At 53.6% G+C, this 25770-nt stretch overlaps 2 protein-coding genes across 9 annotated transcripts; both read right to left on the bottom strand.

The window, feature by feature from the left end:
- Window positions 1-6128: 6128 nt before the first annotated feature.
- Window positions 6129-14090, bottom strand: MAMSTR (MEF2 activating motif and SAP domain containing transcriptional regulator). 7 transcript variants are annotated; one of them, XR_012126734.1, is made up of 12 exons: window positions 13302-14090; window positions 12578-12661; window positions 11371-11409; window positions 10599-10780; window positions 10239-10417; window positions 9776-9878; window positions 9370-9564; window positions 8916-9095; window positions 8757-8811; window positions 8311-8590; window positions 8078-8157; window positions 6129-7790 (listed from the first exon to the last, which is right to left on the bottom strand). XR_012126734.1 is itself a non-coding variant. In XM_037005997.2 (11 exons), exons 2-11 carry the CDS (start codon window positions 12633-12635, stop codon window positions 8139-8141), a joined length of 1290 nt encoding a protein of 429 aa, XP_036861892.2. In that variant the 5' UTR covers window positions 12636-12661; window positions 13302-14090; the 3' UTR covers window positions 6129-8138. The 7 variants fall into 7 exon arrangements, 6 of the variants coding, with proteins under 6 accessions (XP_036861892.2, XP_036861894.2, XP_073082233.1 ...); XM_037005997.2 differs by having other exon boundaries at window positions 6129-8157; XM_037005999.2 differs by having other exon boundaries at window positions 6129-8157; window positions 8311-8479.
- A 123-nt stretch (window positions 14091-14213) lies between these two features.
- Window positions 14214-25722, bottom strand: RASIP1 (Ras interacting protein 1). Of its 2 annotated transcripts, none has more exons than XM_037005993.2 (12): window positions 25580-25722; window positions 25214-25354; window positions 23967-24652; window positions 22765-23120; window positions 19476-20129; window positions 18717-18754; window positions 18337-18488; window positions 18115-18230; window positions 16690-16933; window positions 16349-16521; window positions 15184-15331; window positions 14214-14617 (listed from the first exon to the last, which is right to left on the bottom strand). In XM_037005993.2, the coding sequence occupies exons 2-12, from the start codon at window positions 25348-25350 to the stop codon at window positions 14418-14420; spliced, it is 2904 nt and encodes a 967-aa protein (XP_036861888.1). In that variant the 5' UTR covers window positions 25351-25354; window positions 25580-25722; the 3' UTR covers window positions 14214-14417. The 2 variants fall into 2 exon arrangements, with proteins under 2 accessions (XP_036861888.1, XP_036861889.1); XM_037005994.2 differs by having other exon boundaries at window positions 18115-18218.
- Window positions 25723-25770: the final 48 nt, after the last annotated feature.

The following is a 25770-nucleotide window of genomic DNA, read 5'->3' as shown; positions in this document are numbered from 1 at the left end:
GGAGAATGAGGCTGATTGGTCCCATTCTCCTCGTGAACCCACACTCATTCCTGGCTCTTTTCTGCAACCTCACAAGACAGCTGATGGATAATCAAGCAGAGCTTTTTATTTGGGGTCCAGCAAACACAGTCTCACTGCCTTCTATTCCAAATCTTGCACCCTTTAGGACATGGGACTAGCCCCATTTCCCATTAGATCTTTTTCTAATCAATTGCAGACAAAGTAAATAAAACCAATCTGGTCCACGTGCTCCAGATGTTTATGATCTTAAATATACATTGTTACATTCGATAAGCCAGCAGGGGCTTGAGCTGGGAGAGGGCAGTGATATTCCGTATAGAATATAAGCCTGGCTCATCTGCTTAGAGTGAATTGTGACCCTCAAAAGAGACATGTGGAAGTCCTAACCCCCAGTATCCATGCCTGTGACCTATCTGCAAATAGGGTCTTTGAAGATGTAGTCAAAGTCAGGTGAGGTCAGCAGGGCGAGTCCTAATCCAGTATGGAAAGGGGAAATTTGAGCATAGTGACAGACACACAAGAGAATGCCGTGTGACAATGAAGGGAGAGATGGAGGTATTACATCTATGAGCCAAGGAATGCCAACGACTGCCAGCAAACCAGCAGAAGCTGGCAGAGAGGCAGGGAGCAGATTCTCACCCACAGGCGCAGAAGGCACCAACTCTGCCAACACCTTGATCCCAGACTCCACTTTCCAGAACTTTGAGACAACCAATTTCTGGAGGTTAAGCCACTCCGTCTGGGGGAACTTTGCTACAGCTGCCCTAGGAAACTCATACAGTGCCTGAGAAAAGTGGAGAGGGTGGAAGGTTGTTTCTGGTGACTTTGTGGAGTTTCTCCAGTTAACCAAACTTGCGTCGAACACTGGCTGTTGCCCTGTGTATTCACTATCATTTAATTAAATTATGTCCATGGTCGAGGGCTGTTCATCCAATTATTGATGCTCGGTCGGGTTCTCTCATGGCCCGTTGCTCTCCATGGATGATTTCATGGTTTCATACACTGTCTATAGATGACCCTCACATTTTTATTGTGGGGCCAGAGACTTCTTTTCAGACCAAAAAAAAAAAAGAAGTCAAACAATAAAATAACTATAAAAATTCCAAACATATAGTGCTGAGCGAGGCAAGCTCCACCAGATGTTAAAAAGAATGTTAACCCTCAATAAACAAAATAGTGTGATCACAGCTCAGGGAAAACAGATTGAAACAGCCCAGAAAGGTCAGAAATGTACAGCAAGCCATTTGGGAATTTAATGTTTGTTGGGTGGCGTTACAAATTAATGATGAAGAGATGCATTCTAAACCAACAATGCTGAGCCACCTAGAAAAAAACTGAGTGCTCTTAAAAACAAAAATAAAATAAATTTAAACCGTAAAAACTTGAAAATTAACCAATGTGAGAAGGTGACTTTTTGGGTTTTGGGGTTTCTTTTTTGCAAATACGAAATCATACAAAGTTTGGCAAACTGCTTTTCTTTTTTAGCCTGCTATGTAGTCGACATCTTCCCAATCTCTTTGGAACTTGCAAAAGATTCCATTTAGTGATCAACTACCAACATCCATACTCAACAGAAGGGTTTTTGGTTTGTTTGCTGTTTTTTACCACTGCAAATCATGTTGAGGGGAATGTCCTGTTCATTTGCCACTATTGGCTACAGCGTGGGAAATCTTCATGCATGCATACTAACATTTCATTTTTGGGATATATTCTTACAAGTGAAATTGCTGGTTCATGCAGTATGCATTAAAATCAACACTGCTCAATGACTTGTAGAAAAATGTATATTCTGTAGAAAAATGTATATTCTTTCCAGCCCTGTATAAATGCCCTTTCTCCCACAGCCTCGCCAAAGCTGGGAATTAGCACCCTTTAGAATTTTCTCCAACTTCTTAGGAGAAAAACAGCATCTTGTTTCGACTGCATGTCTTTCTCTTTGAGTGAGATCTCTTTTAGGTTTTGTATCACTTTTCCTGACCTCTGCAGTCACTCTACTAAGTGTGAGGCTGCCCTCCAGTTCCCAAACTCAACAGGTCAAATGCTTTCAGTACTTCCTCCCTTTATGCCCCGGAAGCTGTTTCTCTTTTGCATGTTTCCTCATCAGCCACACCAAGTCTGTTAGGTCAACTAGACCCAGAAGCTTATTTTAAATAGTTCCCTTTTATGTGCCACCTTCTGTTAGTTACGAAGTTTGGATTATGATTTTTTGAAGTCTAACATCATACGTGTGAAGCGTTCATAAAATGCATACAGCTTAAAGAATAGTGGGGAATAATCCGCCATCCAGGTTAAAACCTGGTGTGTCAGGGGACCACTCTCAGGTTCAGTGATTCACTGGAAGAACTCACAGAACTCAGCCCAGCCATGATGCTCATGGTTGTGGCTTATTACAGTGAAAAGACACAGGTTAAAGTCGACAAAGGTAAAAGCTGCACAGGGTAGAGTCCAGGAATGACCGGGTGGAAACTTCCAGTTGTCCTCCCCCTGTGGAATCATATGCACAGCACCAAGTTCTCCCTGCAATGATGTGTGACAACGCATGCGAACTGTCGCCACCCGGAGAAACCCACACGAGCCTCCGTCTCTGAGGAATGGGTGACTGACCTGAGCTACTCAGCCTGCAGCCCCTCCAGAGGTCAAGCTGACACCACAGGGCCATCACTTTGTAGCACAGACTATCCAGTGTGGCCCCCAGGCCCCAATCAGCAAAGATGCTCTTATCAGGCAGGCCGTTCCAAGGACTTAGAAGTTATGTCCGGAAGCCAGCCAAGGGCCAGTCCTTTGGAATATGCAGGGCTTGATCACTCCATGACTGTTAAGCTTTGACTGGATTCAAAAGGATCCAGAAACACCCAGAAAGCCTCTCTCTCTCCACTACCGTTCACGTTGACTTACCTAGGTTGGCATATTCCTACCTTCTTTATTCTTTCACTGTCTCTGGGTGGGTCTCTATACAAAATAGTTTAGCTCACCTGGTCTTTTGTATCCCAGTTTATTGAAATTCAATTTATGTACTATAATATTCACCAGCAATATTATTCATAATAGCGACAACCCAAATGTCCATCAACTGATGAAGGAATAAACGAAGGGTAGTATGTCCATACAGTGGCACAGGATTCAGCCGTAAAAAGGAGTGAAGTACCAATACACATTACCACGTGGGTAAACTTTGAGAATGTTACGTTGACTGAAAGAAGCCACACACAATGGACCACATATGACTCTGCTAATATGAAATGTTCAGAATAGGCAAATCCATAGAGACGGAAAGTAGATTAGTGGTTGCCTACGGGAAGGAAGAGAGGTTTAGGGGAAAATGAGCAGCAGGTACTAATGGGTGTGGGGTTTCTTCCGGTGGCGATGAAAATCTTCTACCAGTGATTGCGATGTACAACTGTGAATATGAGAGAAGCACTGAATTGCAGTTTAAATGGGTGAACTGTATGGTATGTGAATTACATCACAACAAAGCTGTTAGTTAAAAAAAGATTCACCCACAAGCGCCCAGTGATTTTGGTAGCTGCAGAGTTGTGTAATCAGTGTCACCTTCAAAATATAGAAGAGCTTCTTTATTCCAGTTAACCACCCAACTCTCAGGCCCAGGCAACCACTGATCTGATTTCTGACGCCTGGTTCTGCCTTTTCTAGAACTTTGCATGGAGAATCACTCTGTTTCTTTCACATAGCATCATGATTCTGAGATTCCTCCGTGTTCTTTTGGGTGTCAATCATTCCACCAGGCGGATGCCCGCGGTATTTATCCGTTTTGCCATTTTGATGGACGTGTAGGTTATTTCTAGTTCAGGGCTATAATGAATGATGGTGCTATCCGCGTTTGCATACGTCTTCATGTAGACATATGTTTTCATTTCTCTTGGGAAATTCCTTAGGAGCAAGCTCTTCTATGAGGTGAGAGAGAAGGGGCTTGTCTGGGGGCCCCAGCTAGGAAAGGGCTGGGCACACAGTCTGAATGCAGGCTTGGCACCGGGCATGGTTACTCTGGCCCGATGGGAGGAGAGAGGCCTGTCCCTTAGGGTGTGAAGGCACACGACTCCCATTTCCCTTTTCTCCTCCCACCTCAGCCACCTTCCCCCGCCCTGCCTGGCCCTGGGGTCTGGAAGTCCCACCATGTACCATGAGGGACAAACAAGACTCGAGGCAAACAGCCCAACAGACTGAAAACAAGAACGCTGGACCACCCCAGGCGCAGCAGAGCCCTCATGTGCTGACAGTGCAGGACACAGCCCTTCAGCGGGAGCGGGTACAGGGTCACATCAGTCCCGAGGGTGCGTATCACCTGCTGACACCTTAGGAGCACTTCCCACATGCCAGGCACGGTTCTAAGCATTTCACAGTAACTAACCCATTTATTCCTCAGCCAGCCCCATGAAGAGAATACTATTGCTCTGGTCCCCATTACAGAGATGAAGAAACTGAAGAACAAATACATTAAATGTTTCGCCCCAGGCCATGCAGATAGTGATGGAGAGATAAGGCCCCCCAGGTCCTCTGGTCCCAGAGATGAGACTGACCCACAGTGGCCCCTGCTCCCCAGGGAAATGCTTTTGCTGACCTGCCTGGGGCTGTGCCCAATGATGACGGTTATGATGATGTCATGATGGTGGTCCTGGGGTGCTTGGGGGAGTCGGGAGCTGGGGGGTGGTCCCCAGTGGGGGAGCAGGTAGGAAAAATAAGGTGAAGGCAAATGAAGACTGGAGACAGCAATAGGAAGCTGTAGACTTGGTGTGGGGGGGGAGGGAATGAAAGGAGAGAGAGAGAGAAATAGGGGGAGGGATAGGAAAGGAAGAGAAGGAGGGGGAGGGAAGGATACAAAGAAAAGCGAGCAAAATTCATTCTCCCATCTACCCAATGAGTATGAAGGTATCCTTCTGGGGAATAGGTCCATAAGGTAAACTGGTAATTTGTCAAATATATTCTCGGTCTTTTTCATGCTTCTATTGAGATCAAGGGGCAGCAGCATGGTGCAGGGGGCCCCCATGTGACCCCATCCTTCCGATGCACCCATTGGACCCACCCTCAGTTTTCTGTGCCCCTTTGGGGAAGCCCAGCCCTCTCCTCAAGGACAGGAGGAAGTGACTGCAGTGTCTGGAGAAGGGTTGGGGGTGTGGTGTGCAGCTCTGGCTTCAAACCTGCACCCTCCACCCAAGCTTGTGCCCGTCTTTCAACCCTCTACCTTCCAGAGAACTTTTCAGCCGCTCCTAGCACTGACTTTGGGGTTGCCCATAGGCCCTGGCAGGCTCTCAGTCCAAGGCTGCCCTCTGGACGTAGGAGAGATGGGGACAGAGAGTGACAAGGACAGAGTCAGACAGAGGTGGGGACAGATTGATACAGAGAGTGATCCAGGCACAGAAGTGTCAGAAGGGAAGTGGACAGAGGAAGCCCCACCACACTCCTTCCTGATCTTTCCAGGACCGACTGCATCCCTTTCTCACCAGTTCTCAGCTTGACATGAAGGGGCCTACAAGCCCCAAGCTGACACCACCTCCCCAGCTGCATCCTGCGGTCGCCTCACACCCATCTTGGCTCCGGCAACCCTGACCTCACAAGGCCATGCCCTTCACACCTTCAGGCTTCTGCATGTTGCCCTCCCTTGACAAGGCGGCTGTCTTCCAGGTAGTTCCTCTGGCCACCCCGTCCATGTGCTCCTGGTATTTTCCCCCACGGCTTCTGGTACTTTCTAGGAGTCGTGACCTGCAATCCCTTGTACCACTGCTGTGAAAACACTTATCACCCTGCATCGGAACTCTCTCTTTGCAAACAGCTGAGCTTCACCAGAGCAGAGGTTAAGGTTCTTTGATTTTTCAACTCTGAAGGCATGGAGTGTGGGCTCATTAATCTGACTTAAAGCCCCACTGCAACACCGCCTGTCTGCAACACTGGGCAGCTCACTCCCCTTCACTGACCTCCTGTGTCCTCTTCTGGAAAGTGAGGATGACGAATCCTAGCTGATGGGCTTGGAAGACACCAAAGGTGGCCGTGGCTTCTTGGTCAGGAGCATTCATTCACTTGCCTTTTTTATTGTGGATCTTTAATGGCCACCAGACTGTACACAGGAGGCACTAGAATGGACAATCAGCAGCTAATAATAGCGATTAATATTTATTGGTATGTCTCACATGCCAGGTCCAGTCCATGGAAAGTCTCGGTGGACCCGCTCATCCACACTGGGCTGTAGGTACAGATGAGGAAACTGACAGCAAAACAAGAGGAAGTCACTGGCTCTAGGTTCTGTTGCATGTTACTGATCTGCTGTTCTTTTCTACCTATAGTGGATACTGTTGGTGGCCTGCCCAGGTCACCTCCGGTTCACCCTTACCAATTCTGTGCACCTAGCCCCCTGTTGCCTTTGCATTTTTTGTATTTCTGGGGCTTAAACTTCTGGAGCCTTGCTGACTTTGGAGAGACAGCCCCTCCCAGACCTAGCCAACTCCTTTATGATAATAAAGGACACACCTAGGAGCATGCTTTTCATATACAAACCAGCCAACCCAGAGCCAGACCCAGCTACTTCCCTTACGGAGCTCTTAGACTCCAGGCCACTTTTCCTCTGCCTAATTATCCTAGGGCCCAGTTCCGGCCACCCAGGGACAGCCCGTCCACCCCGGCTAGACAATCGTAAGCCTGCTTACCCTGCCTGGTGTGTTCCTTCCCAGGAAAACACAGTGAAGACTCTTGCCCACAGTTCTCCTCTCCCCCTCTGCCTACTGCCGGGCCCGGTGCTTCCCCACGTGGCCCTGCATGGCTTAGGACAACCCCTTTATTTGCAATCTGTGAGACTAACAAACTGTCTTTCCAATGGCAATCATCTCCTGATCCGTTGGCTCACTCTACCTGAATAATATTTTTAAACACTTGGTTGCTAATGGCTTACCTTGTGATCTTCTCAAGACTGCCCTTAAGCTCAAGGTGCCTGGGAATTTATGTCTGGCCCTCTTCTTGTGACCATGAGTGACTAGAGGGGTACAGTGGCAAGTCTCCAAATATGACCCCCACGACCATGCCCCTGGTTCAGGCCGTACACGTGTGCATACCCCGCCCCAACTCCCCCAGCCTGCCGCATTAACCAACAGCGTGGTGGAAGAGCCACGGTGCCATTTCCAAGCATGACTGGCAGCTTCTGCTTCCTCTCCTAGAAATGCTCCCTCTGGGGAGCCCCGAGCTACCATGTAAGGATCCAGCCCCCACCCCTGGAGAGACCACATGGAGAAGGAGAGCACGGAGGCTACCAGAGAAGGAAAGAAATCCGGATGTCCCACAGCCCAGTTGGGATCCCTGCCAAGGCACCCGACACGTCTGAGGGCCCCACCTTGGACAGTCCAGCCCACCTAGGCCCCCAGGTGACTGCAGCCCCACTTCACATCATAGGGTGTCCAAGAACTGCCTCGCTGAGCCCGGTCAACCCACGGAATTGCGAACAATCATACTTGTTATTATTTGTGTGTGTGATACTTATTATTTTAAGACTAAGTTTTGGGGGTGGTTTGTTATTCAGCAATAATAAACCAAAAAGGGATCTCTCTTGGCCTCAAAGGCCGGCTTTTTTTTGCCTCAAGGTAAGCAAGCCTCGGCAACTTAATTCACCCTCCAGAGCTGCCCGTGGGATCAGGCTGCAGTCAGGACTTCACCTGAAGTCCCACTCTTGCTGGTCATTTTCCCCTTCACTGTCTCGTTCCATCCACTCCCTTTTGGCTTCTCCAGGAGCATTTCTTCAACAGATCACAGGTACATGAACCTTGCCTCTGGCTCTGCTTCCAAGAGAATTTGACCTCAGACACACACTTTTGATTTTCTCCTCTCCAACCAGAAGCCAAGGGTCTGGCTCCCCATTCTCCCTCCCCACTCCTTCCCACTCCTTCCCTGCATCCTAAATGCATAAGACACCTTCCAGACCTCCAGCAACAGGCAGCCATCTAGTCAGTGGGATGGGGGGAAGAAGGTGGGACCAAAGACACCCATGAGGTCTCTGAAGGAAGCAGCAAGCTTGTTTGCCCTGGCCAGCAGCAAATGAAACCTCCCCAACCCCAACCCCAACCTCACAACCATGGAGGGGATCATATGTAGGTCAGGCAGGCAAAAGTCAGGCGCTTGGCACGTCAGCAGCAGTTCAGGGGCCTGGTGGGGATGAGAGTTGTCTCTGATTCTGTGTCCAGTGGTTGTTTGATTCTGGGCCCTGCCGGCTGTCCAACCCCTCCCCGAGGGGGTCCATCTCTGGGAACTCCCCACCCCAACCAGTTCTCAGCCCCTGGAAACCCCAGAATCCATCACCATGGATCCTCCAGCAGATCCCACAGCCGGGTGCCACTGGAGTCAGATAGGTCAGCAGAGAAGATGCTGGGAGCTGGGGGATCACACCCCAGCGGGGGACCCCCACTCAGAGCCTCCAGCCAGTCCAAGGAATCTGTGGGACCTCTGGGAGAGGGGGACGGGGAATTCGCTGGGGATGGAAGCGAGGAAGAGAAGACAGATGAGAGACCTTCAGAGTCCGGGGAGGGGGACAGCACGTCGAAGGAGCCAGGGAAGTCCAAGGGGATGGGGGGCAGAGGGTCTGCAGGGGAAGGAATGGAGTGTGAACTTAGGAAGGCTGGGATCCGGACCCCAGCCCACTCCTCCCTAGAGACCAGGAGTTCAGACCCAAACCCCTTCCTCCTGTGGATCCTGGAATCCAGAACCTCTGCCCCACTTTTCCCCAAATCTAGGAGTTCGGCTCCTACCATCAGGCTCCACAGGATCCTCCAGGATGTCATCGATGCCCCGGTTCGGAAGCAACTGCGGAGGGGCAGAAACGCCGTGAATCTGGGACTCAGGCTCGATCCTGATGGAAACCCCCAGCCGGCTCCGTCTCACCTGCCCTCGGCCAACTCCCCTCTCACCTGTGCTCTGCGGATCGCTTCCTGAAGCTCCTCCTCCAGAGTCAGGGCCGCCGCGGCTGGTGCTGAGGAAGGGGTCCCCGCTGGAGCTGGACTCCGAGCCGGAGCGGGAGCCGGAGCAGTCACCAGGGTTTCCGCGGCGCGTGGAGGAGGCGGCGGGTGAGATGCCGGCCTCTGCTTGACCTGGAACCGCGAAGAGGGGCAGTTCCTATACGTCACGCTCACTGGGCGCAATCCCACCCATTCGCAAATCGTAGCTCCACCCCTTGGTCGTGTCCAGGCCCTTCGCTCACCGACCTCTCCCCCTGTTCTTTCATTGGCTTCTCTTCTCTTAAAATCCTCCCACTTTGCTCTTAACCACGCCCCCAAACTTCATTGGTTCTTCTTTTCTCGACTTCCCGCCTGTCCCGCTTTGTCTTCTCCTCATTGGCCCACACGCACGTAGCCCCGCCCTCACCGAGCCCTGCCTCCGGGCGGCTGCCAGAGCCTTGGGCCTGAGGCGCGGCCACTGAGCGTCCGGGGGACTGTCCTCGCGCCGCGGTTTCGACCGCTCGCGGGTCGGGGCGCCGCCGCGCATGCGCTCCAGGAGCATCGACTTGGTCCCCGACACCGGGAGGCCCCGCAAGCGCAGCTGCTGCCGGAGCTCTGAGACCTGGGGTGGGGGGTGAGGGGCGGGGAGAGGCGGTGCTGGGCGGGCTCCCGGGAGGAGGCGAGAGCCAGACCTGGACATTTGGAAACGGAGAGAGGAGGGGCTGGGGACCCGGGCTTCTGGATCAACGATGGGGCAGAGACAGCGGGGTTAGACTTCTGGGTCCCCACCGAGGGAGAGAGCCAGCCTGGGAAGTTACTCACTCCACACTCACCGTCAGCTCCTCCAGTTTAAGGGTCTGAAGTTCCAACTTGTGTGGAGGGGGCGATGGGCTGGGGACTCCGAGTGGGGAGGGAGCGGGAGGTGTGGGTTTCATCCTGGCGGTAGTTGAAAGGGGGAAGCATGTTAGAAGAGGCAGAGAGAAAGAAAAGGCATTTTGGGATCCTCAAAGACAGGCGCTCCTGAACATTCAGGAAAGGGGCGCGGGATCTGGGTTTCCAAGGCAGCAAACACAGGAGGCTAGTTCCTGTGCACCGGCGAGGAAGTGGGGTCTACGTCTCTTGGGTCTGAAGCCAGGACTCCTGGGAACCGAAGGACGACGGGCTGGGGATCTGGACTCTTTAGTCTTGGGGGAGGAGGACGCTGGGGGTTGGACTCCCCGAGTCCTGGACTCTGGGTTTGAGGGAGGAAGATGCTGGGAGCCCGAACTTACCAGAGAACAAAAATGAGAGTCGTACCTATGAGGTGGCTGCTGTGTCCCTTCCCATAGAGACGGCCCGGGGAGACCCAGGGCTGACCCTTCAGCCTGGGGGTCTGCCCTGGACCCTTGTCTAGGCTCTGGGGGCATGTACTGGTGGTATGTCAAGTTCCCCTTGGGCTTAGGCTCCTTCGAATGTTGGGAGATCTTGGGAGAATCCTGAAAAAGCAGGTGTGATATCATTGCTGATTCAGCTGCATTCCCACTTTCCTGCCCAGGAGCTTCATGCCAAGCATGGGATCAGCTTGGTACCACCAGAGAGGAGCAGAAAGGGCAGCCACAAGGAGGACCAAGGCTAGACTCTCCAGGGGAGCTTCCTTGCACTCTGGTGGAGACTCACCTTCAGGGATCTCCAAGGGCCGTATTCCAGCTCAGGGAGCGAGACCCCAGGACTGATGAGGAAAGGGGTGGGGCTCGAAGGCAAGGCTGGAGCCTGGGCTCGGGGGCCCAGAGCTGGGCCTGAGGCTGAGATCCACGGATCTGGATCCGAGGCTGGAGAGGCACTGAAGGACCCTGACAGGCCTGTAGACAGTAAGCCAGGCAAGGAAGAACAAGGCTCTGTGGGCCCTAGACCATCCCCCTTCCCCAGGGTGCAGGAGACCAGGCCCAGGAGGGAATCCCAAGCAGGGGAGCTGCGTGCTCAGACCTCTGGATGTAAGATGCTAGGGATCCAGATTTTTACATTTTCAAGAAAGGCAGGTACTTTGTCCTCAGTCACCAAGGGGTGGAGGATAACATATTTGGGGGATTTTGCTGGATGGGGTGGAGCTTGCACTCCTGGTTCTTGGGGAGAGAGAGAAGCTGAAAGCCGCAGCCTGAGATTCATATGTGTGCCGAGAGTGGAGTCTGGGATGCCTGTCTTCTATAAACAGGATCTGGATTCATGCATTTCCTTAGAGTGGAAAAAGCCGAACAGCAGGAAACAGAGCTCTTAGGGGTGGGGTGGAGGAGGACCTGGACTCCTGGGTCCTCAGGAAAGGACAGGATGAGTTTTCAGCATATCTGGGGGCAGAAGGCCTGAGGCCGGGTACTGCAGGTTATCTGGCAGTTCTAATCCAGGGTTCCCCAGGGGAGTGGAGCCACCATCCCTCCCGTTCAGGGCCCACACTTACTTGGGTCCTGATACCGTCTGTGGATCCGAAGCTGCAGGACTATGGAGAAAGGAGGGAGAAGGGAGGAGAAAGGCGGGAAGGGAGTGTCCAGGAGCCTGGCCTGGCGGGCGATGCAGTTGTTGGCGGGACACACGTGCCCAGCCCCCTAACACACCCCATGCAGGCGGGTGGGCGGGCAGCCTGCTCCCTTTCCCGGGCCTCTCGCCTGCTCCCCGCTCCCTGCCAGAGCTGTTCTGGAACTAGGAGCCAGCCAGTGTGCAGCCAGGAGGCAGCCCTGCCCCCAGCTCCACCTGCCCCCTTTTTGAACATGTGCCCACCCCACCCTCAGCGCAATCACCATGTAGGCAGGCTGGCCCATGTGTACCCCATCTCCTTTTATCCATACACCCCCCTTTGCATACACCGGCTCCCTTCCCTTCTGCATACTTTTCTGCAGGCGCCTCCTTTGCACACCCACCTTTAAACATGCATTTTCTGGGCTCTAGTTTTGTACATATGCCACTTCCGGGCACTTGGGCCCTTTAACACTCTTCATCCTTGGCTCAATCTGTCTTGGCACCCACCCAGCCACATCAACTCACTAACTGACACATTCAGGATTTGGCCCCCAGATGTGGGGCAAGGAACTCTCTTTGCACACCTCTGCTCTTTTGCAAATGCCTCACTCTCTGGTTACTGATGTCTCTGCACTCACCCAACAACATAAGCACAATCATTTGCACACTCAAGTACCTTTTGCCTACTTAGGAGTGGACCTGCACTTCCACCCACTTGCACACTTTCTGCCTGCACTGGGACCTAAAATACAACCTTTTGACACTTTCAAGGCTTGATAGCTCAATGTCCCCTCACCTATACTCGCACACTGGTCGCTCCTAAATCCCCATGCTGGGCGCTCCTCTGCTCTGCGCATGTGTCACTTTAAACCCCTGTCCCTTTGCAGTACCTGACCCTCTGCACACCCACCCCTAGCCTGCCACCCCCCATTGTTCACGTGAACATTGTCCTAAGCCATTTGCACACTCATTGATCCACCACAACTCCAGACTTTGCTGGGTTTCTGTTATGCACAAGTAACCTTTTGCACAGAAAACACATGCCTCATGGGTTCCCACCACCCCTCTCCCACCTCACTGTGCTGTGCACACTCCCAGAGTTAAAGTATTCCCAAGACCCTTCCCTACATGCACAGAGAGAAGCCTCTCACCAGATCGGAACTTGGAGCGAATGATTTGGGAGCGCTGGGAGGAAGCTGCCAGGGTCATTGCCAAGGCTGGGGTGGGGACCTGGACTGGGGGAAGGGCAGGGCCCCCACAGGAGGTACAGTCAGAATGCAGATCAGGAAGAGCCCCTGCATGTGAGAGCCCCAGGGAAAGGTTCTGAGGACTTAGGGATAGGAGACCTCCACTTCCACCCACTTGCACACTTTCTGCCTGCACTGGGACTTAAAATACAACCTTTCTGGATCCTGGGGAGGAGGGGGCTGGGGGCCCAGAATCCTGGGTGTTAAGAGAGCAGGGGGCTGAAAGAAAAAAGAGGGAGAGAGCAGGGGGCTGGGGACTCAGACTGCTGGGTCTGAGGGCCCCCACTCTGCTAGCCTAGGGGAGGGAGGACCTGGGATCTGGGACTCCTGGGTCCTAAGAAGGAGGAGGGTATTGGGGACCTGGACCCTTGGGTCCAGAAGTATAGGAAGGAGACGGAGGTGAAAGGCGGGACCTCAATACTGTGAGGGGACTGGAATCCAACATCGCTGATCAGGAGGGGAAAGGGACCTAATAGGTCCCTGGGAAGTGGAAGGGTCTCTACCACCTGCATCTGAGAAGGGAGTGGGTGGGTGTCAGCCATCGCGGCCTGTGTGCAAGGGACTAGGACCAGAGATGTGATAGAAAAGTTAAGGTGAGTCTCCCCCCTCTACCCCAGGGGCTTCTCACCAGGTGGGCTGACGCAGCAGTGCTCCGAAGCCGGTACAGTCCCGCGGTCTAGGCAGGAGGCCTCAGGCTCCGCCCACCAGCCTGGGACCGCCTCGGACCCCCTTTTCTGGGGCGTGCCGAGAGCCCGTGGAGTGGGGCGGGGAAACCGGAGCCGCGCCTGGGACCCTGAGAAGGGGCGGGAGCACAGGCTGGGAGGGAAGGGAACCGAGCGGCTGTGGGGGTTCTCTGGCTCACTCAAACTCCGCGTTTGAGTTTTTGGCTGGAGCTGCAGGATCGGGCGGGGGTAGAGGCAGGCGGACGGACAGAAACAGGTGATGGGAGAGGGGCGCCGAGTGAGCAGCAGGGGCAGGTGGTCGCGTCCCGGCCCTGCAAGCAGGTGCCACCTGTCGCTTACTTTTTCCCTGACGCAGCAGCAGGAGTCGGATTCAGAGGAATGAAAAGTTCAAACTGGAGCCCCGGACTCTGGCGTCTGAGGGGGGAGGGCGCTGGGGCCCCGGACCTCCGGATGTGAGGGAGGAGGGATGACAGAAGAGGGACAAAAGGTGTTTGGATTGGGCAGTATGCCCAACAGGCGGAAAGGTCCAGAAGGAGGCTGGCGACCCAGACTCCCACATCGGAGGGAGCGAGCAGGGGACCGGTGTGTGGACTTCGGCGGTCTACGGGAGAGATGGCTGGTTCCACTGGCAGGACCTTCGGCCTGATACTTGGCAGACCAAGCATAAAGAGCTGCCCTGAGATGCGTGAGAGGCTCCAGTGCTCCTGGGTTGGATTACATGCATGAGGGCAAGCTTAGGCCGTGGCTATAAATACCTCCCCGGCCTCGGCAGGAGCCCAACGCTCTAGTCAAGGACCCTGGTACTATATTCCGCAGAAAATCATCTCTAGCGCTCCAGAGTCTTAACAAGTGAGGCGTTACCAATACCACAGATACCTTTATTGCTCAAATCCCAAGCCCATCTTCCCACCGTCCCATCCTCTACTACCCGAAAACCCAAACTTCCAACATTCCACGAGGGGAAAGAACTACAACTCCCAGAAGGCTCTGCGCTCAGGCGAGTTCCAGTGAGTAGAAGCGAATGAATTTTCAAGGTTCCCGCACTCCGTTGCCATTAGTTTTCAAGGAGGCGTGGCCACGGGAGGCCCGTGGCGGTGATTGGCCGGAAGTTCCTGCTGTTCAAGATCCCAGAGGAGGCGGCGAAGCCTGCGCAGTTCACGGTGGAGAGAGTCGTCTGTCACCGGACCGGTGAGGCGCAGGCGCGAGCTGCCCAAGGGCAGGATAAGGGGAGGATGGGAGGAAAAGCTCTCGAAAATGTCCCCTGTGAGATAGAAGACGACGGAGTTAAATTCTGAAAATGGGGGTGGGGCAGCAGCGTCGGGGAGAGCCGAGGCTGCGTCCCGCCCTAAGGAAGGAAAAACTTTAACCCTCAGCAAATCTTGTAGTAGGGTCCCTTCAAACCGACTGTTAGAATGCCCGAGCATCATGGGAGTTGTAGTTCAGACTGAAAGGCCACCGTTGCCTGAGGAAACCCGCGAGGCAGTTGGGTTCTTGGGTCCGGGAGGAAGGGCTGGCTGGGAAATTAGTTTTACGGATTCCTTAGAGTGGAGGGGACAGGAGCCCAGACTCCTAGGTGAGGAGGAAGTTGTGGGGAAAAGAGGCTGGGCGCCTCGAACCCTTGAGAGAAACAGGCAGCTGGGGACTTGAACTCCTGTGTCCTAGTGGAGAGGGGGTTGGGGTCCATCACTTAGGTCCTGAGGATGGAGAGGGCTAAGGTACCACAATCCTGGGTCAGAAGGAAGGAGGGACTGAAGCCATGGATTCCTAGGTCCTGAGGACAGAAGAAAGCTGACAGCCCTGCATGACTCTGTCTCCATTTCTCCTCACCTGTATCCACAGCATCTCGCTCTGCAGTGGGAGGGTCCCAGGCAGGTGGTGGCCCACGGCCAGGACCCAGCTGGTAGTGGCTGAGCAGATGGTGGAGCTGAGCAGGGGTCAGTGTGGGGTGGTCAGTTAGTAGGCTGCTCCATGAAGCCTGGTAGGAAGATGAGGTGAGAGGAGCATAGTCATTATGGGGCAGCTGAGAAATCCTAAATAGAAGGCCCTACATAAAGGGTGTGCATATAGTGGGTAGTCAGTGGTGTGCTGTACGTGCAATATCCTCTGGGCACTGTGAAGTCTGTTAGTCACCAAAGTGATGGTGGGAAAGGGTATGCTCTTAGCTTTTCCAAAAACAAAACAAAACAAAGCTTCAGAATAAATGAGGGTGTAGGAGTAGGTGGGGTGAACAAGAAACAAAATTGTCCATTTTCCTATATTGTGATCATTCTGCTGTGGTTACTTTTTTTTTTTTTTAATCTGTTTGAAAACTTGTACACCTAATCTAGATGGTATCAGAATTATCAGTGTGGTTGAAGCCAGAGACTCTGGACCCAGATTGCCCACGTTCAAAACTACCAGCTTGGCCATTCATTACCTTCTGACAAGTTGCTATGCCTCAGTTTCCTCGTCTATAAATTAGGAGAGCATAGGAACTACCTAATAGGGTGTTATAAGGATTCAATATGGCAAGATTCCTGGTGCTTATTAAATGCTCTGTAAAAGTTTGATAAATAAAAATTAAAGAAATAAAGTGACCTATCCTACCTTATTCTCAGTTTCCTTATCTGAAAAAAAAAAGTCAACTAATAACCTCGTTCATGGGGCTTAGTCAGCTTTCAACAAGAAGTACTACACAGTGTCTGGCATGTAGCTTATGTTCAATGAATGTTTTAATTATCACATTTGTTGGTCTGTTACCAGACTTCCTGAATCAGCATGTCTGAGCAAAGGGGAGCTGGAAACTATTATTAATTAGTCCCACTGGGATTCAGATGCAGCCAAGTTTGGACACCATTGTGGCTGGCTTCCTTCTAATTGCCAATGCATTACCCATGGTGTCTGAGCTGGGACTGGGGATAACATGGAGTCCAAGGGGGAATCCAAGGATGAGCTGAATACAGAGTATGGCTGAGTGGGGTTGGGGAGTGAGAGGTTAGGGTTCAGGAGTCACCTTGAGCAGGGAGGTACGGGGCACACAAAGCAGGTTCACAGCCATGGAGAGTTTCCGGAAGAACTCAGTGGCAATGTCACCTAGCCCAGCACCCTGCAGCCAGTCCAAGACAAGGTCCAGGTTGGTTCGGATCTGGACAGCTCGGGACCACTGATAGAAAGGTCGGCCTTGACCTGTGGGAAAGGGTATGAAAGACGATGGGTGCATGGACCCTGCCCTCCTGTACCCCAGACCCTTCCTATCCTTCAGCTTGGGATCTGGAACTTGCTCTCCAGAGTCCCTAAAGATGAGGGTCTCGGTGGCTCCTGTCTGCCTCCCTGCCCTTCTCAGCTGACTCTCACCTCGTTCCATCAGCGAGTTGAGAAGGGATGCATTGGAGAAGAAGAATAAGTAACCAAAAGTCTGAGAAACGAGGTCCGGGTGCAGCTCGCACTGGCCAGTCAGTTCCAGGGCTGCCTGGAACACGCCCAGGGTAGGTCTCAACCCTGGAGGCATGGCCCCCAGCTCTGCACCAGGCCCTGGCAGCTCTGCCCCAGCTGTGAAGGGGTTACTATCCAGGAGAGCAGGCAGTGTTGAATACAGAGTCTGAGGAGATACAGAGATGCAAATGTGATCGGACTACAACTCCCTGGAAACTTCAGGGTGGCAGAGCATAAAGATACTGGGGAACGCCAACAAAGGTTTCTGGGAATTGTAGTCCATTCTACCTACAAAACCCTAGAAGTCTCTATAAGCATATCCCTACTTTCCAAATGGGTTTCTAGCAGTCATAAAGCCTGGGACACCTCAAGTCTTATGAAAGGATTTACAGAAGTGGGTGTTTTAAGACTGCCTCTAGTGCCTTATGGGACTTGTAGTTCTCAGCAGAGACAGCTCAAGGAGGACAAAAGAAACTGAACAAAGAGGCCCCCCTCAGTCAAAGAATTATTTATCCAGAATTCCTGAGGAAAGAGAAAAGAATGGAGAGTCAGGAAGTGGGAGTAGGATGGCAGTTAGCAGTAAAAAGTGAGATCAGGCCAAGGACAGGAAATATAGTCAGAGCCAAAGAAGAAATAAAACCATACTTGGCAGAGATGCACAGGAAGTGAAAGCCTTGGGGGAAAGGGCTTCACAAATGAAGGCTGCTCACGGAATATAGGCACTATTTGTCTGAAAAGATCCCTTTTTAACTTACACATAGGGAATCAGGCCCACCATAAGCCAGAAACCCTGAGAATTCCAAGAAACAATATTAAGGTCAAGGGTTATGGGAGACTGGGGCAGAAAGCAGGCCCTGCAGGACGGGCACTCCAGGAAGAAAAAGAATCTGTGGCTTGGAAAAGGGAGTAAAGTCAGAGCTATAGGAAGTAAGGTTAGCAAACACAGGAAGTGAGAGGTCTGATTAAAGAGGTCTTTTAGTTTAAATGAGCGTCTAGTACTATCTGATCTATCTGTATCTATATATCTATATCTACACCTATCTACCTATCAAATTTATCTGTAACTGAAGAGAAATGAAAAAGTGATAATGGTGAGCTAACCAGGTAATAAAGTCAGTCTGTCAAGAAGCGATAGTGGCAGAGACAAGAAGAGAAGCTAGAAAGGCAGGAAATGGATGTACGCTCAAACAAGAAGTGGTACCAGAACAACAAAGTGCTGGGTGAAATGGGAAGTGCTGTTAGAGAAGCAGGAAATCTTTCAAGGTCAAAGAGGAAGTGACATCAGAGCAATGTGATATGGTTCAAACAGTAAGTTATATCAAACCGGAAGCAAGAGGCAAGGCCAACCTTAGTGAGGTAGTAGACAGACTGCTGGAAGGTACACATGATGACCTCATCCAGGAGGGCCATGGCCTCGTCACATAATTCCAAGTCATTGCAGAGCTGTGGGTCTGAGGACAGGCCTAGGGGTGAGAGGGAGAACCAGAGGCTGGCAGGCAGGAGCCTAGGTCTCCAGGTAAAGGGAATGGCAGGGGGCTTGGACAGCCCTGGGCCTGAGTCAGAGCTCACCCTCCTGGTCGGCCTCTTTCTCCATCTCCAGCACCTTCTCCTGCACAAAACTCAGCAGCTCGGTGGTGTTGGCCATCCACAGCATGAGTGGCCGCAGCTCTACAGACACAGCCTCAGGGGTCAAGGGCACCTCAGGGACCCCCTCAGGATGGCTGGGTTAGGAGAAAGGAACCTGTGATTCTTGCCCACCTTCAACCACAGTATCCAATTCCTGGAATCTGGGTTTAACTGGGGAGTGAGGCCAACCCTATTTCACAGCTGGAAAACGAGACCCAAGGAAGGGCAGAAACTTGTGGTAAGGCATGCATGTAGTGATGCCGACCTGGCTGCAAATCCCAACCCCTGCATCCCTCTAGAACCTTCTCCTCAGAGTTTCTTACTTCTCTGGCTGACGGTCTCCAATTTCTTTAATCTTTTCCTGTGGAATAGTAAGATCAGAATCAAGGTGAGGGGGATTGAGGAGACAGATCTATGAATTAATACCCTGGTTTTTCTAAAAGCCTCTTTTTGACAGGCTCTCCCCACTTTCTAGCCTTCAGACTTCAAAACGGTCTTTTCTCTTCTGACCTTCTCAAACACACACCCCTGTGAGTCATCTATCTCCCAAGTCAGCTTCTGCTCAAATAGGTACTTCCTACCCCCAGACCCTTTCCAAACCTTCTCCCTAACAGGTCCTTGCTCCACAGGATGGAACAGTTTCCCCACTCTGGATGGCTTCTCCCTGACACTTTCGTCTGTAGATCCAATGGGCTTGTTCTCCCTCACCTCCAAGAGGGACCCTACCACACTGCCCAGGGCCTCAAGCCCATTGAGCCTCACCCTTCACAATGGTCTCTCCCAACTTCTGGTCCAATGCGAGCTCTGACCCGGCCCTTCCCCCAAAATGGTTTCCTCTATTATCCCTCAGCTCTAAAGACGGGTACTGTACTGCCTTCTATTCAAGCACTTTTGGGGATGAATCCACAACTCCCAGAATCCTATGGGGTCCCTTGCCAAGTAGCCCAAGACCCTCCCGAGGCATCATGGGAGAGGTAGTTTCGTCCCCACAGCTTATGAAATTGGAGTGGAAGGTGGCGAGGGGAAGCTGGGGCGAGGACCTGTGGCACAGATGGGGCTGGACGGCGCTTGGGGACGCTCACCCACACAGCCTCCTTGATGAGACGGGCTAGGCGGCCCAGCAGGCGCGGCAGGTGGCCCAGCTCCAGCTCCCGGGCTGAATGCTGCACGCAGAGCGCTAGCAGCGTGGCAGGCCCCAGCGGAGGCAGCTCCCCGGCGCCGGAGGCTGCGGTGCGCACGATCTCGCCCAGCAGCGCCTCTTCCTCGCGGGGCCGGAAACGCAGCACGGGCTCGCGGCCGTCCAGGTAGGCAGCCAGCGCCTCGCCGCGCTCCTGCAGGCCACGGCCGCACAGGCGGCAAGAGAAGGCCCAGCCCGGACCTGGCGGCTCGGCCCCAGGGCGCGACGGCAGCCACGGCGGCCGTGCCTGCCCCGAGCCTCCAGCGCGGGGGTCCTTGTACATGAACAGGAAGTGCTCGCCCAGCCCCAGCAGGTCGCCCGGGTGCAGCTCGGCCTCCCGCAGCAGGAGACACCCGTTGTGCGTGACCGGGGCTCCCCGGGATGGGCGCACCATGGCCGGGGGCTCAGGGCCTGCGCGCACTGTGCAGTGGCGGGGCAAGATGTCCGGGGCGTTGAGAAAGGTGTCCACATACGGGGCTGGGGATCCACTGCGGGCAGAGGAGTTCCCGCCGCGGCCGAACACGTGCTGCTCCCGCGTCATCACGTACACCACGAAGTCCTGGCGAGAAAGCGAAGATGCCTTGGGGACACCGCTCCACAAGGAATGGACTCTTCCCAGAGATCCCTTTCCCACAATCCACTCTCCCACCAGCCACCTCCCTTGAATGAACTCTTCCGAGGAGATCTCCTGGGATCCCCAAGGACTCACCAATCACCCATCCCCCCAGGCTCATCAAAGGCTCATCAAAGGTTCACTGTCCCATAACAGCCATCCTGAAGACTGGGTACTTACAAGGAAACCCCTTTCTTGATATGGGCTGTGCATTTCTTTCCCTCAGAATGGATGTTTCCCAGGACAGCTTTCTCCAGAGGCCTCTCCCAACTTCTCACCTTCTCTGAATGGACCCTTTCAAGGCAATCCCTTCCTGCAGTGGACTTTCCTATAATGTCCATCCCAAACAATGGGTGCTTCCAAGGTTACCACATCCCTGTACTAAAAGGGACTGTCCCATTTTCCTCATCTTCAAAGAATGGAGCTTTCCAAAGAAACCTTTCTCCTAGAAACTCTCCCATTTCCCTGCCCTGGCCCCACTTGCCCATCATTCCACCCCTATGATGGAGGCTTCCAAAGACATTTCCCCTTCCAATAATAGTTTATCTCAATATTCCCAAAGCAAGGAATGGTTACCTTTAAAGTGATACCCAGCCCCCTCCTTTGAACAAAGGTTTCTCCCATTATCTCTACCCCATGCATGTACACTTCCATGAAGACCTCCTTCTACAAAGGATTCTCTCATTTTCTCCCACTCCATGATGAACTAATTTCAAAGGAGACATAATCCTATAATGGTCACACATATTACCCCCATCCAATGATAGAGGATTCCAAAGATACTCTCCTTTCCATCAATGGAAGCTCCAAATATTCCTATTCCAAAAAGACATCTATCTCCAAGGAGATCTCCATATAGTGGCTCTTCCCCACCTTATGAATATACTCTCAAGGAGATCCTCCTTTTTTGATGATGTAGTGTCCCATTTCATCCACCAAATGAGGAGGTGCATTCCAAAAGACCCCTCCCTAAAAATGGCCCTTCCATCTCCATCCTATAAAAAGGGAAGAGCTCAATCTTAACCCCCTTCCTAAAATAGAACCTTTGTTTTCCATTCATGCTTGAGAGAATAGACATCCTGAGCTCACAACTCCCAGTCCTATACTCAACTCTCTCATTACCTTTACCCGGTGGACGGATGTTTCCAAAGAGACCCCTTCCCACAATGGAACTGCTCATCTGCCTGTGCAGAAAAATAGAACTTTCCTGTCTGCCACCTTCTGAAGGTAGAGTCTCCTGTTTTCCATCCCTGTCTGAAGGAATGAAATGATCCAGAACATGTGAATCCCATTCCTAAAATGGGTTCCCCTGTTTCTCAACCCAAGGGATGCTTCCATAACACCTAAAATGAACTCCCAAGATTACAGCCACCCATGAATAGTTAAGTGCAAATAAATTCCTTTCTACAATAGATTCACCTCACCTCTTAATTCTGTTCCCAAGGAATGGACACTTTCAATGAAGCCTCTTTCTTAGAAAGGAATTTCTCATGAAAGTCACCTAAAGGAATTAATGTTTCCAATGTTTCTCTCTCTTTCCCTAACAGAATACTATACTCCCAGGATGGATCTCTACTGAATATACCCTATATTCCCATAATAGATCCTTCGCATTTGACCACCTTCCCAAAATAGACCCTCCTAGTCTCCAACCTTGTCTGGAGGAATGGGCTGTTATACTATATGCAAACCCCCTCCTTCAATGAACTTGTCCTGTCCCCTTGCCCCAATAAGAAATGAATTCTTCCATGCAAGCTCTTCTATGAAGTCTTAACCGCTCACCCATCTACACAGCCAAGTCGCCTAACCCAATTGCATCTCTCACTGACAGTAAAAACGGAACTGTTCTATCAGCTCCATCCCCTTCTGAGGTGGGCTTTCCCATTGATCCCAGCAGTACTTGAGCTTGGGTTTACCACTGTTACCCAAAGTGGACACCACAAGGATAAGTCTCCCAATCATCACACACACACAAAATGATTGTTTCTAATAATTTCTATTTATGAAATAATTGCCCAACCACTAAATCCTTTCTCCATCTCTGCTCCCTAACACACATTTTCCTACTGTCACACCAATATGTATAATAGTCTCAGTACCACCTGTCCGCATTAAAAATGGTCAGGTTCTTCCAGTGTAAACCATCATCTTCAAATGGAGTAGTCCACTCCTCCCAAGAAAATACGGGCTTAGCCAGAACAAGATCCCAGGCATCCATCGTATTATCTCCCTCCCCAGAAGATAAACTCTTCCATTCCTCCCCCTCAGGAAATAGACGCTTCCAAGGAGATCTCCTTTGTACAATAGGTTCGCACATTCTCCCTCGGTGAAGACAGTGGTTTCCCCCAACTTTGAATGAAATGAACCATTCCCGACCTGTCCCTTTGGGAAATCTCTCAGCCATCTCTCCTCTATCCATCCCCACCCCCACCCACCCAATCTCCCCACCCCCAGCCTCTAACAATATCTCCTACTCCGGAACCTTGCTGGGATGCCTAAGGAATTCTGGGAATTGTGGTTTTGTCTCCCTTCAATCGAATGGTAGGGCATAAGGCTCTCCAGTGGGAGAGGCTGCGCTTACCTGGGCGTCCTGGTAGCCCTGGAGCAGCAAGAAGTAGGGGCGGTTGCTGGGGGCTTGGATGAGGCACTGGGTCAACTGATCGAAGTCACCGGGGTCTGCAGGTCCGATTTGGGCGTCGGCTGCCCCTGGAGCCATGCTAAGTGCCTGCTGCCTGCGCTCCTGCTGCCGCCGACGACGACCCTGAAGGCTAAGCTCCGACACGCTGCGCCTCAGGGACAGGTTTTCCGAGCGCTCTTTGCCCCCGGATCCAGCTGGGGGCCCTGACCCTGACCCCGGGCCAGGACTGGCCAGCGCGGCCCCACCAGACGCGGCCCGGGAGCGGTTCTTTTGTGGCCGCCACGAGGGGGCGCCCGTGCCTGCGGGGAGAGATGGAGAGCGATGAGTCTGAGACTGGAGAGACAGACCCAGAGACAGGGTCACCGTAAAGAGACAATGAATTGCCAACAGAGGTGAGGCTGCGTTCCACATTTAGGTTTTTGCATGTGCTGTTCCCTGTATCTGAAACACTTTCCTCCTGACTCCACCCATCGTGCAGTTTTCAGCTCAGAAATTCATTTATTCTTTCAACTAGTATTTTTTGAGCACCTACTACGTGCCAGACACTGTTCTAGGCACTAGGGACTTTGCAGTGAACTGAGAAAACTAGGCCCTCAGGGATGCAGAAACAACCCCCTCCCTAATACCCTTCTCTGAAACTGCAAATTGAAGCGGAGAACGGCACCACCGGGCACTCTGCACATTGGACCAGGCACAGCCCTGGCACATAGTAGGTGCCTAGTGGAAATCAGCTGGACAGAAGAACTGGTATGTTTTTCACCAGGCTAGGAAATCTAGGAGGGCAGGAACCTCCCCAGTCATGTTTCACTTCAGCCTACTGCTCTTGAAGGCCTCTTGCCACAGGGTCAAGCGCCACCTCACTTATGCCCTGGAGAACACCGCTTGCTTCTGGCTACTGTTCCCCAGGCCCACCCCCACAAGAGCCACAGGCCCCGCCCACAGGCTCTGCGCCTACGCCGCCGGGCATTGTCCTCCGGCCAAGCCCCTTTGACTAATTGGTACCCCAGCTCCGCCCTCCGCTTGAGAGGGTGCTACAAGTCCAGCCCAGTCCCCCCACCAGCCCGGTAGGCCCGCCCCACCCTGTCCCCACGCCCCAGCCCATCCCTCCCGCGGGTCCCGCCCCCGGAGTCCACTAGCCGGCTCACCGTCGCTGTCCGTCGCCCCGAAGGCCTCCTGCTCCAGGCGGCGCGCCTCCTCGCGGCCACGCAGCTCGAAACGCCGCGCCCAGCCGGGCCGCGCCCGCCACAACTCCTGCACCAGCAGCGGGCGCTCCGAGTCGCCCAGCACGCGCAGGTGTTCCGCCCGCCACTCGCCGCTCGCCACCCCGCCCGCCGCGGGCCGGCCCAGCGCGTCGCACAGCGCGAAGGCGTCCACGCAGCTGCTCTCGCCCGGGCCGCTGCAGGGGCTGCCGGCCAGCCCATAGCGCTCCAGCGCCTCGGCCACCAGCTCGCGCGCAGTGGAGCGCGCAGTGGCCAGCACGCTCTTGTAGTTGGCGCCCGACGCCAACCCGGCGCCGAAGATCTTGAGGACCCCCGGGGGCGCCGTGGCGCGGGCTGCCAGTGGGGGCTCGGGGGCCACGCCCGCAGCCAGCTCCGGCAGCTTCTTCTCGCTGGCCCAGCGCTGCGCGCTCCCCGGAGTCCCAGGGCCTCCCGCGCCTCCGGACCCCGTGGTCCCGGTCCCCGAGCCCCGAAAGAGCTGGGAGATGCGCTTGGCGCGGCTCCCCGAGGCTCCCCCGGCCGCCTTGACCGCGCCCACTCGCCGCAGCTCCACGTGCGGCGGCGGCGGGGGCAGCGGCTCGCTGCTGCGGCTCCCCGTGTCGGAAGACGAAGACCTGGGAGCCCGCCAAGGAGCAGAGTTGCGGGAGAGACGCGCGGAAGAACGGGCAGAGACGGGGGTGGGAGTTAGAGAAGGAGGGAGGTGGGCAAAAACCCAGAGAGGGAGGGACAGAGACCCATTGAGAGGGGGCAGAGACCCAGAGGAAGAGGGGGACAGATCCGCAGAAGGGAGATAGACACAGGGGGTATGGAGATGGGGGTGGGCCGAAGCCGGAGGCAAAAAGAAAGAGAAAATAAGTTAAGTAAAGGCGAGTCCCACAGAAGGAAATTCCAAGAGGTGAGCAGGGAGGGGAGGAAGGAAAGTGAATCAAACCCCTGCTCCTCTGTCCTCATCCCCGTGGCCATCCGGCCACAGCTCATCTCCAGGCTCAGCGCTACCCCCACCCGGCCCTAGACACTGGGGTCCACTGTCTCCTCCCTTGCCCATTCCGGACAAGAACTAGAGTCAGTCCTTTTGGGGTCCCTGGCATTACACAGTGCAAGGACTGAGTCATAAACAGGGACAGATGGGAGGTAGTTGGAGCAGGAGCAGGGGCCCCCAGGAGGTGAGCACTCACTTGACAGAGGCAGCGCTGGGCCAGCGCCGCCCCAGCTTGGCCAGCTGCTTCCTGGGGGAATTGATCCACAGGCCCACGGGGAGATGGAGCTTCCCAAAGCGGGGGCTTCCGCCCTCCTTCCGTTCACCAGATAGCATGGCCCTGAAGGAGGGTGGGTAAGGCCCCAAGGCCTGAGTGGTGGGAATGGGGTGGGGGGAGACTGCACTCCTGAGCCAGGGAGGAGGGGGCTGGGATTCAGACCCCTGAGTCCAGTGGAGGAGAGAGATGGGAGTCTGGACTCCTGGGTGTTGGGATAGGAAGTGGCTGGGGACTAACTCCTAGGTCTGAGGGAAGAGGGATCTGGACTCCTGGGTCCCCGCTTCTTACCCTGCTTCGGGTCCCCGCAGCCCCTGGGGGCCCTGGCTCCGTTGGCCCTGGTTGGTTCCCGACCCCGCTGCTCCTGTTCAGCCTTTGCCTCTGCCCAGCTCCCAGCACTGGGTGGGGGACAGGAAAAGGCAAGAGGAAACCCGGCAGGAAGAGCGGGGAGGGGGCGTCCTGTGAGGGGACCGGGCCTGGGG

This window comes from Manis javanica, chromosome 17 (genome assembly GCF_040802235.1).
Source record: "Manis javanica isolate MJ-LG chromosome 17, MJ_LKY, whole genome shotgun sequence".
Taxonomy (NCBI): Eukaryota; Metazoa; Chordata; class Mammalia; order Pholidota; family Manidae; genus Manis; species Manis javanica.
This window is presented reverse-complemented; position numbering and strand designations above follow the sequence as displayed.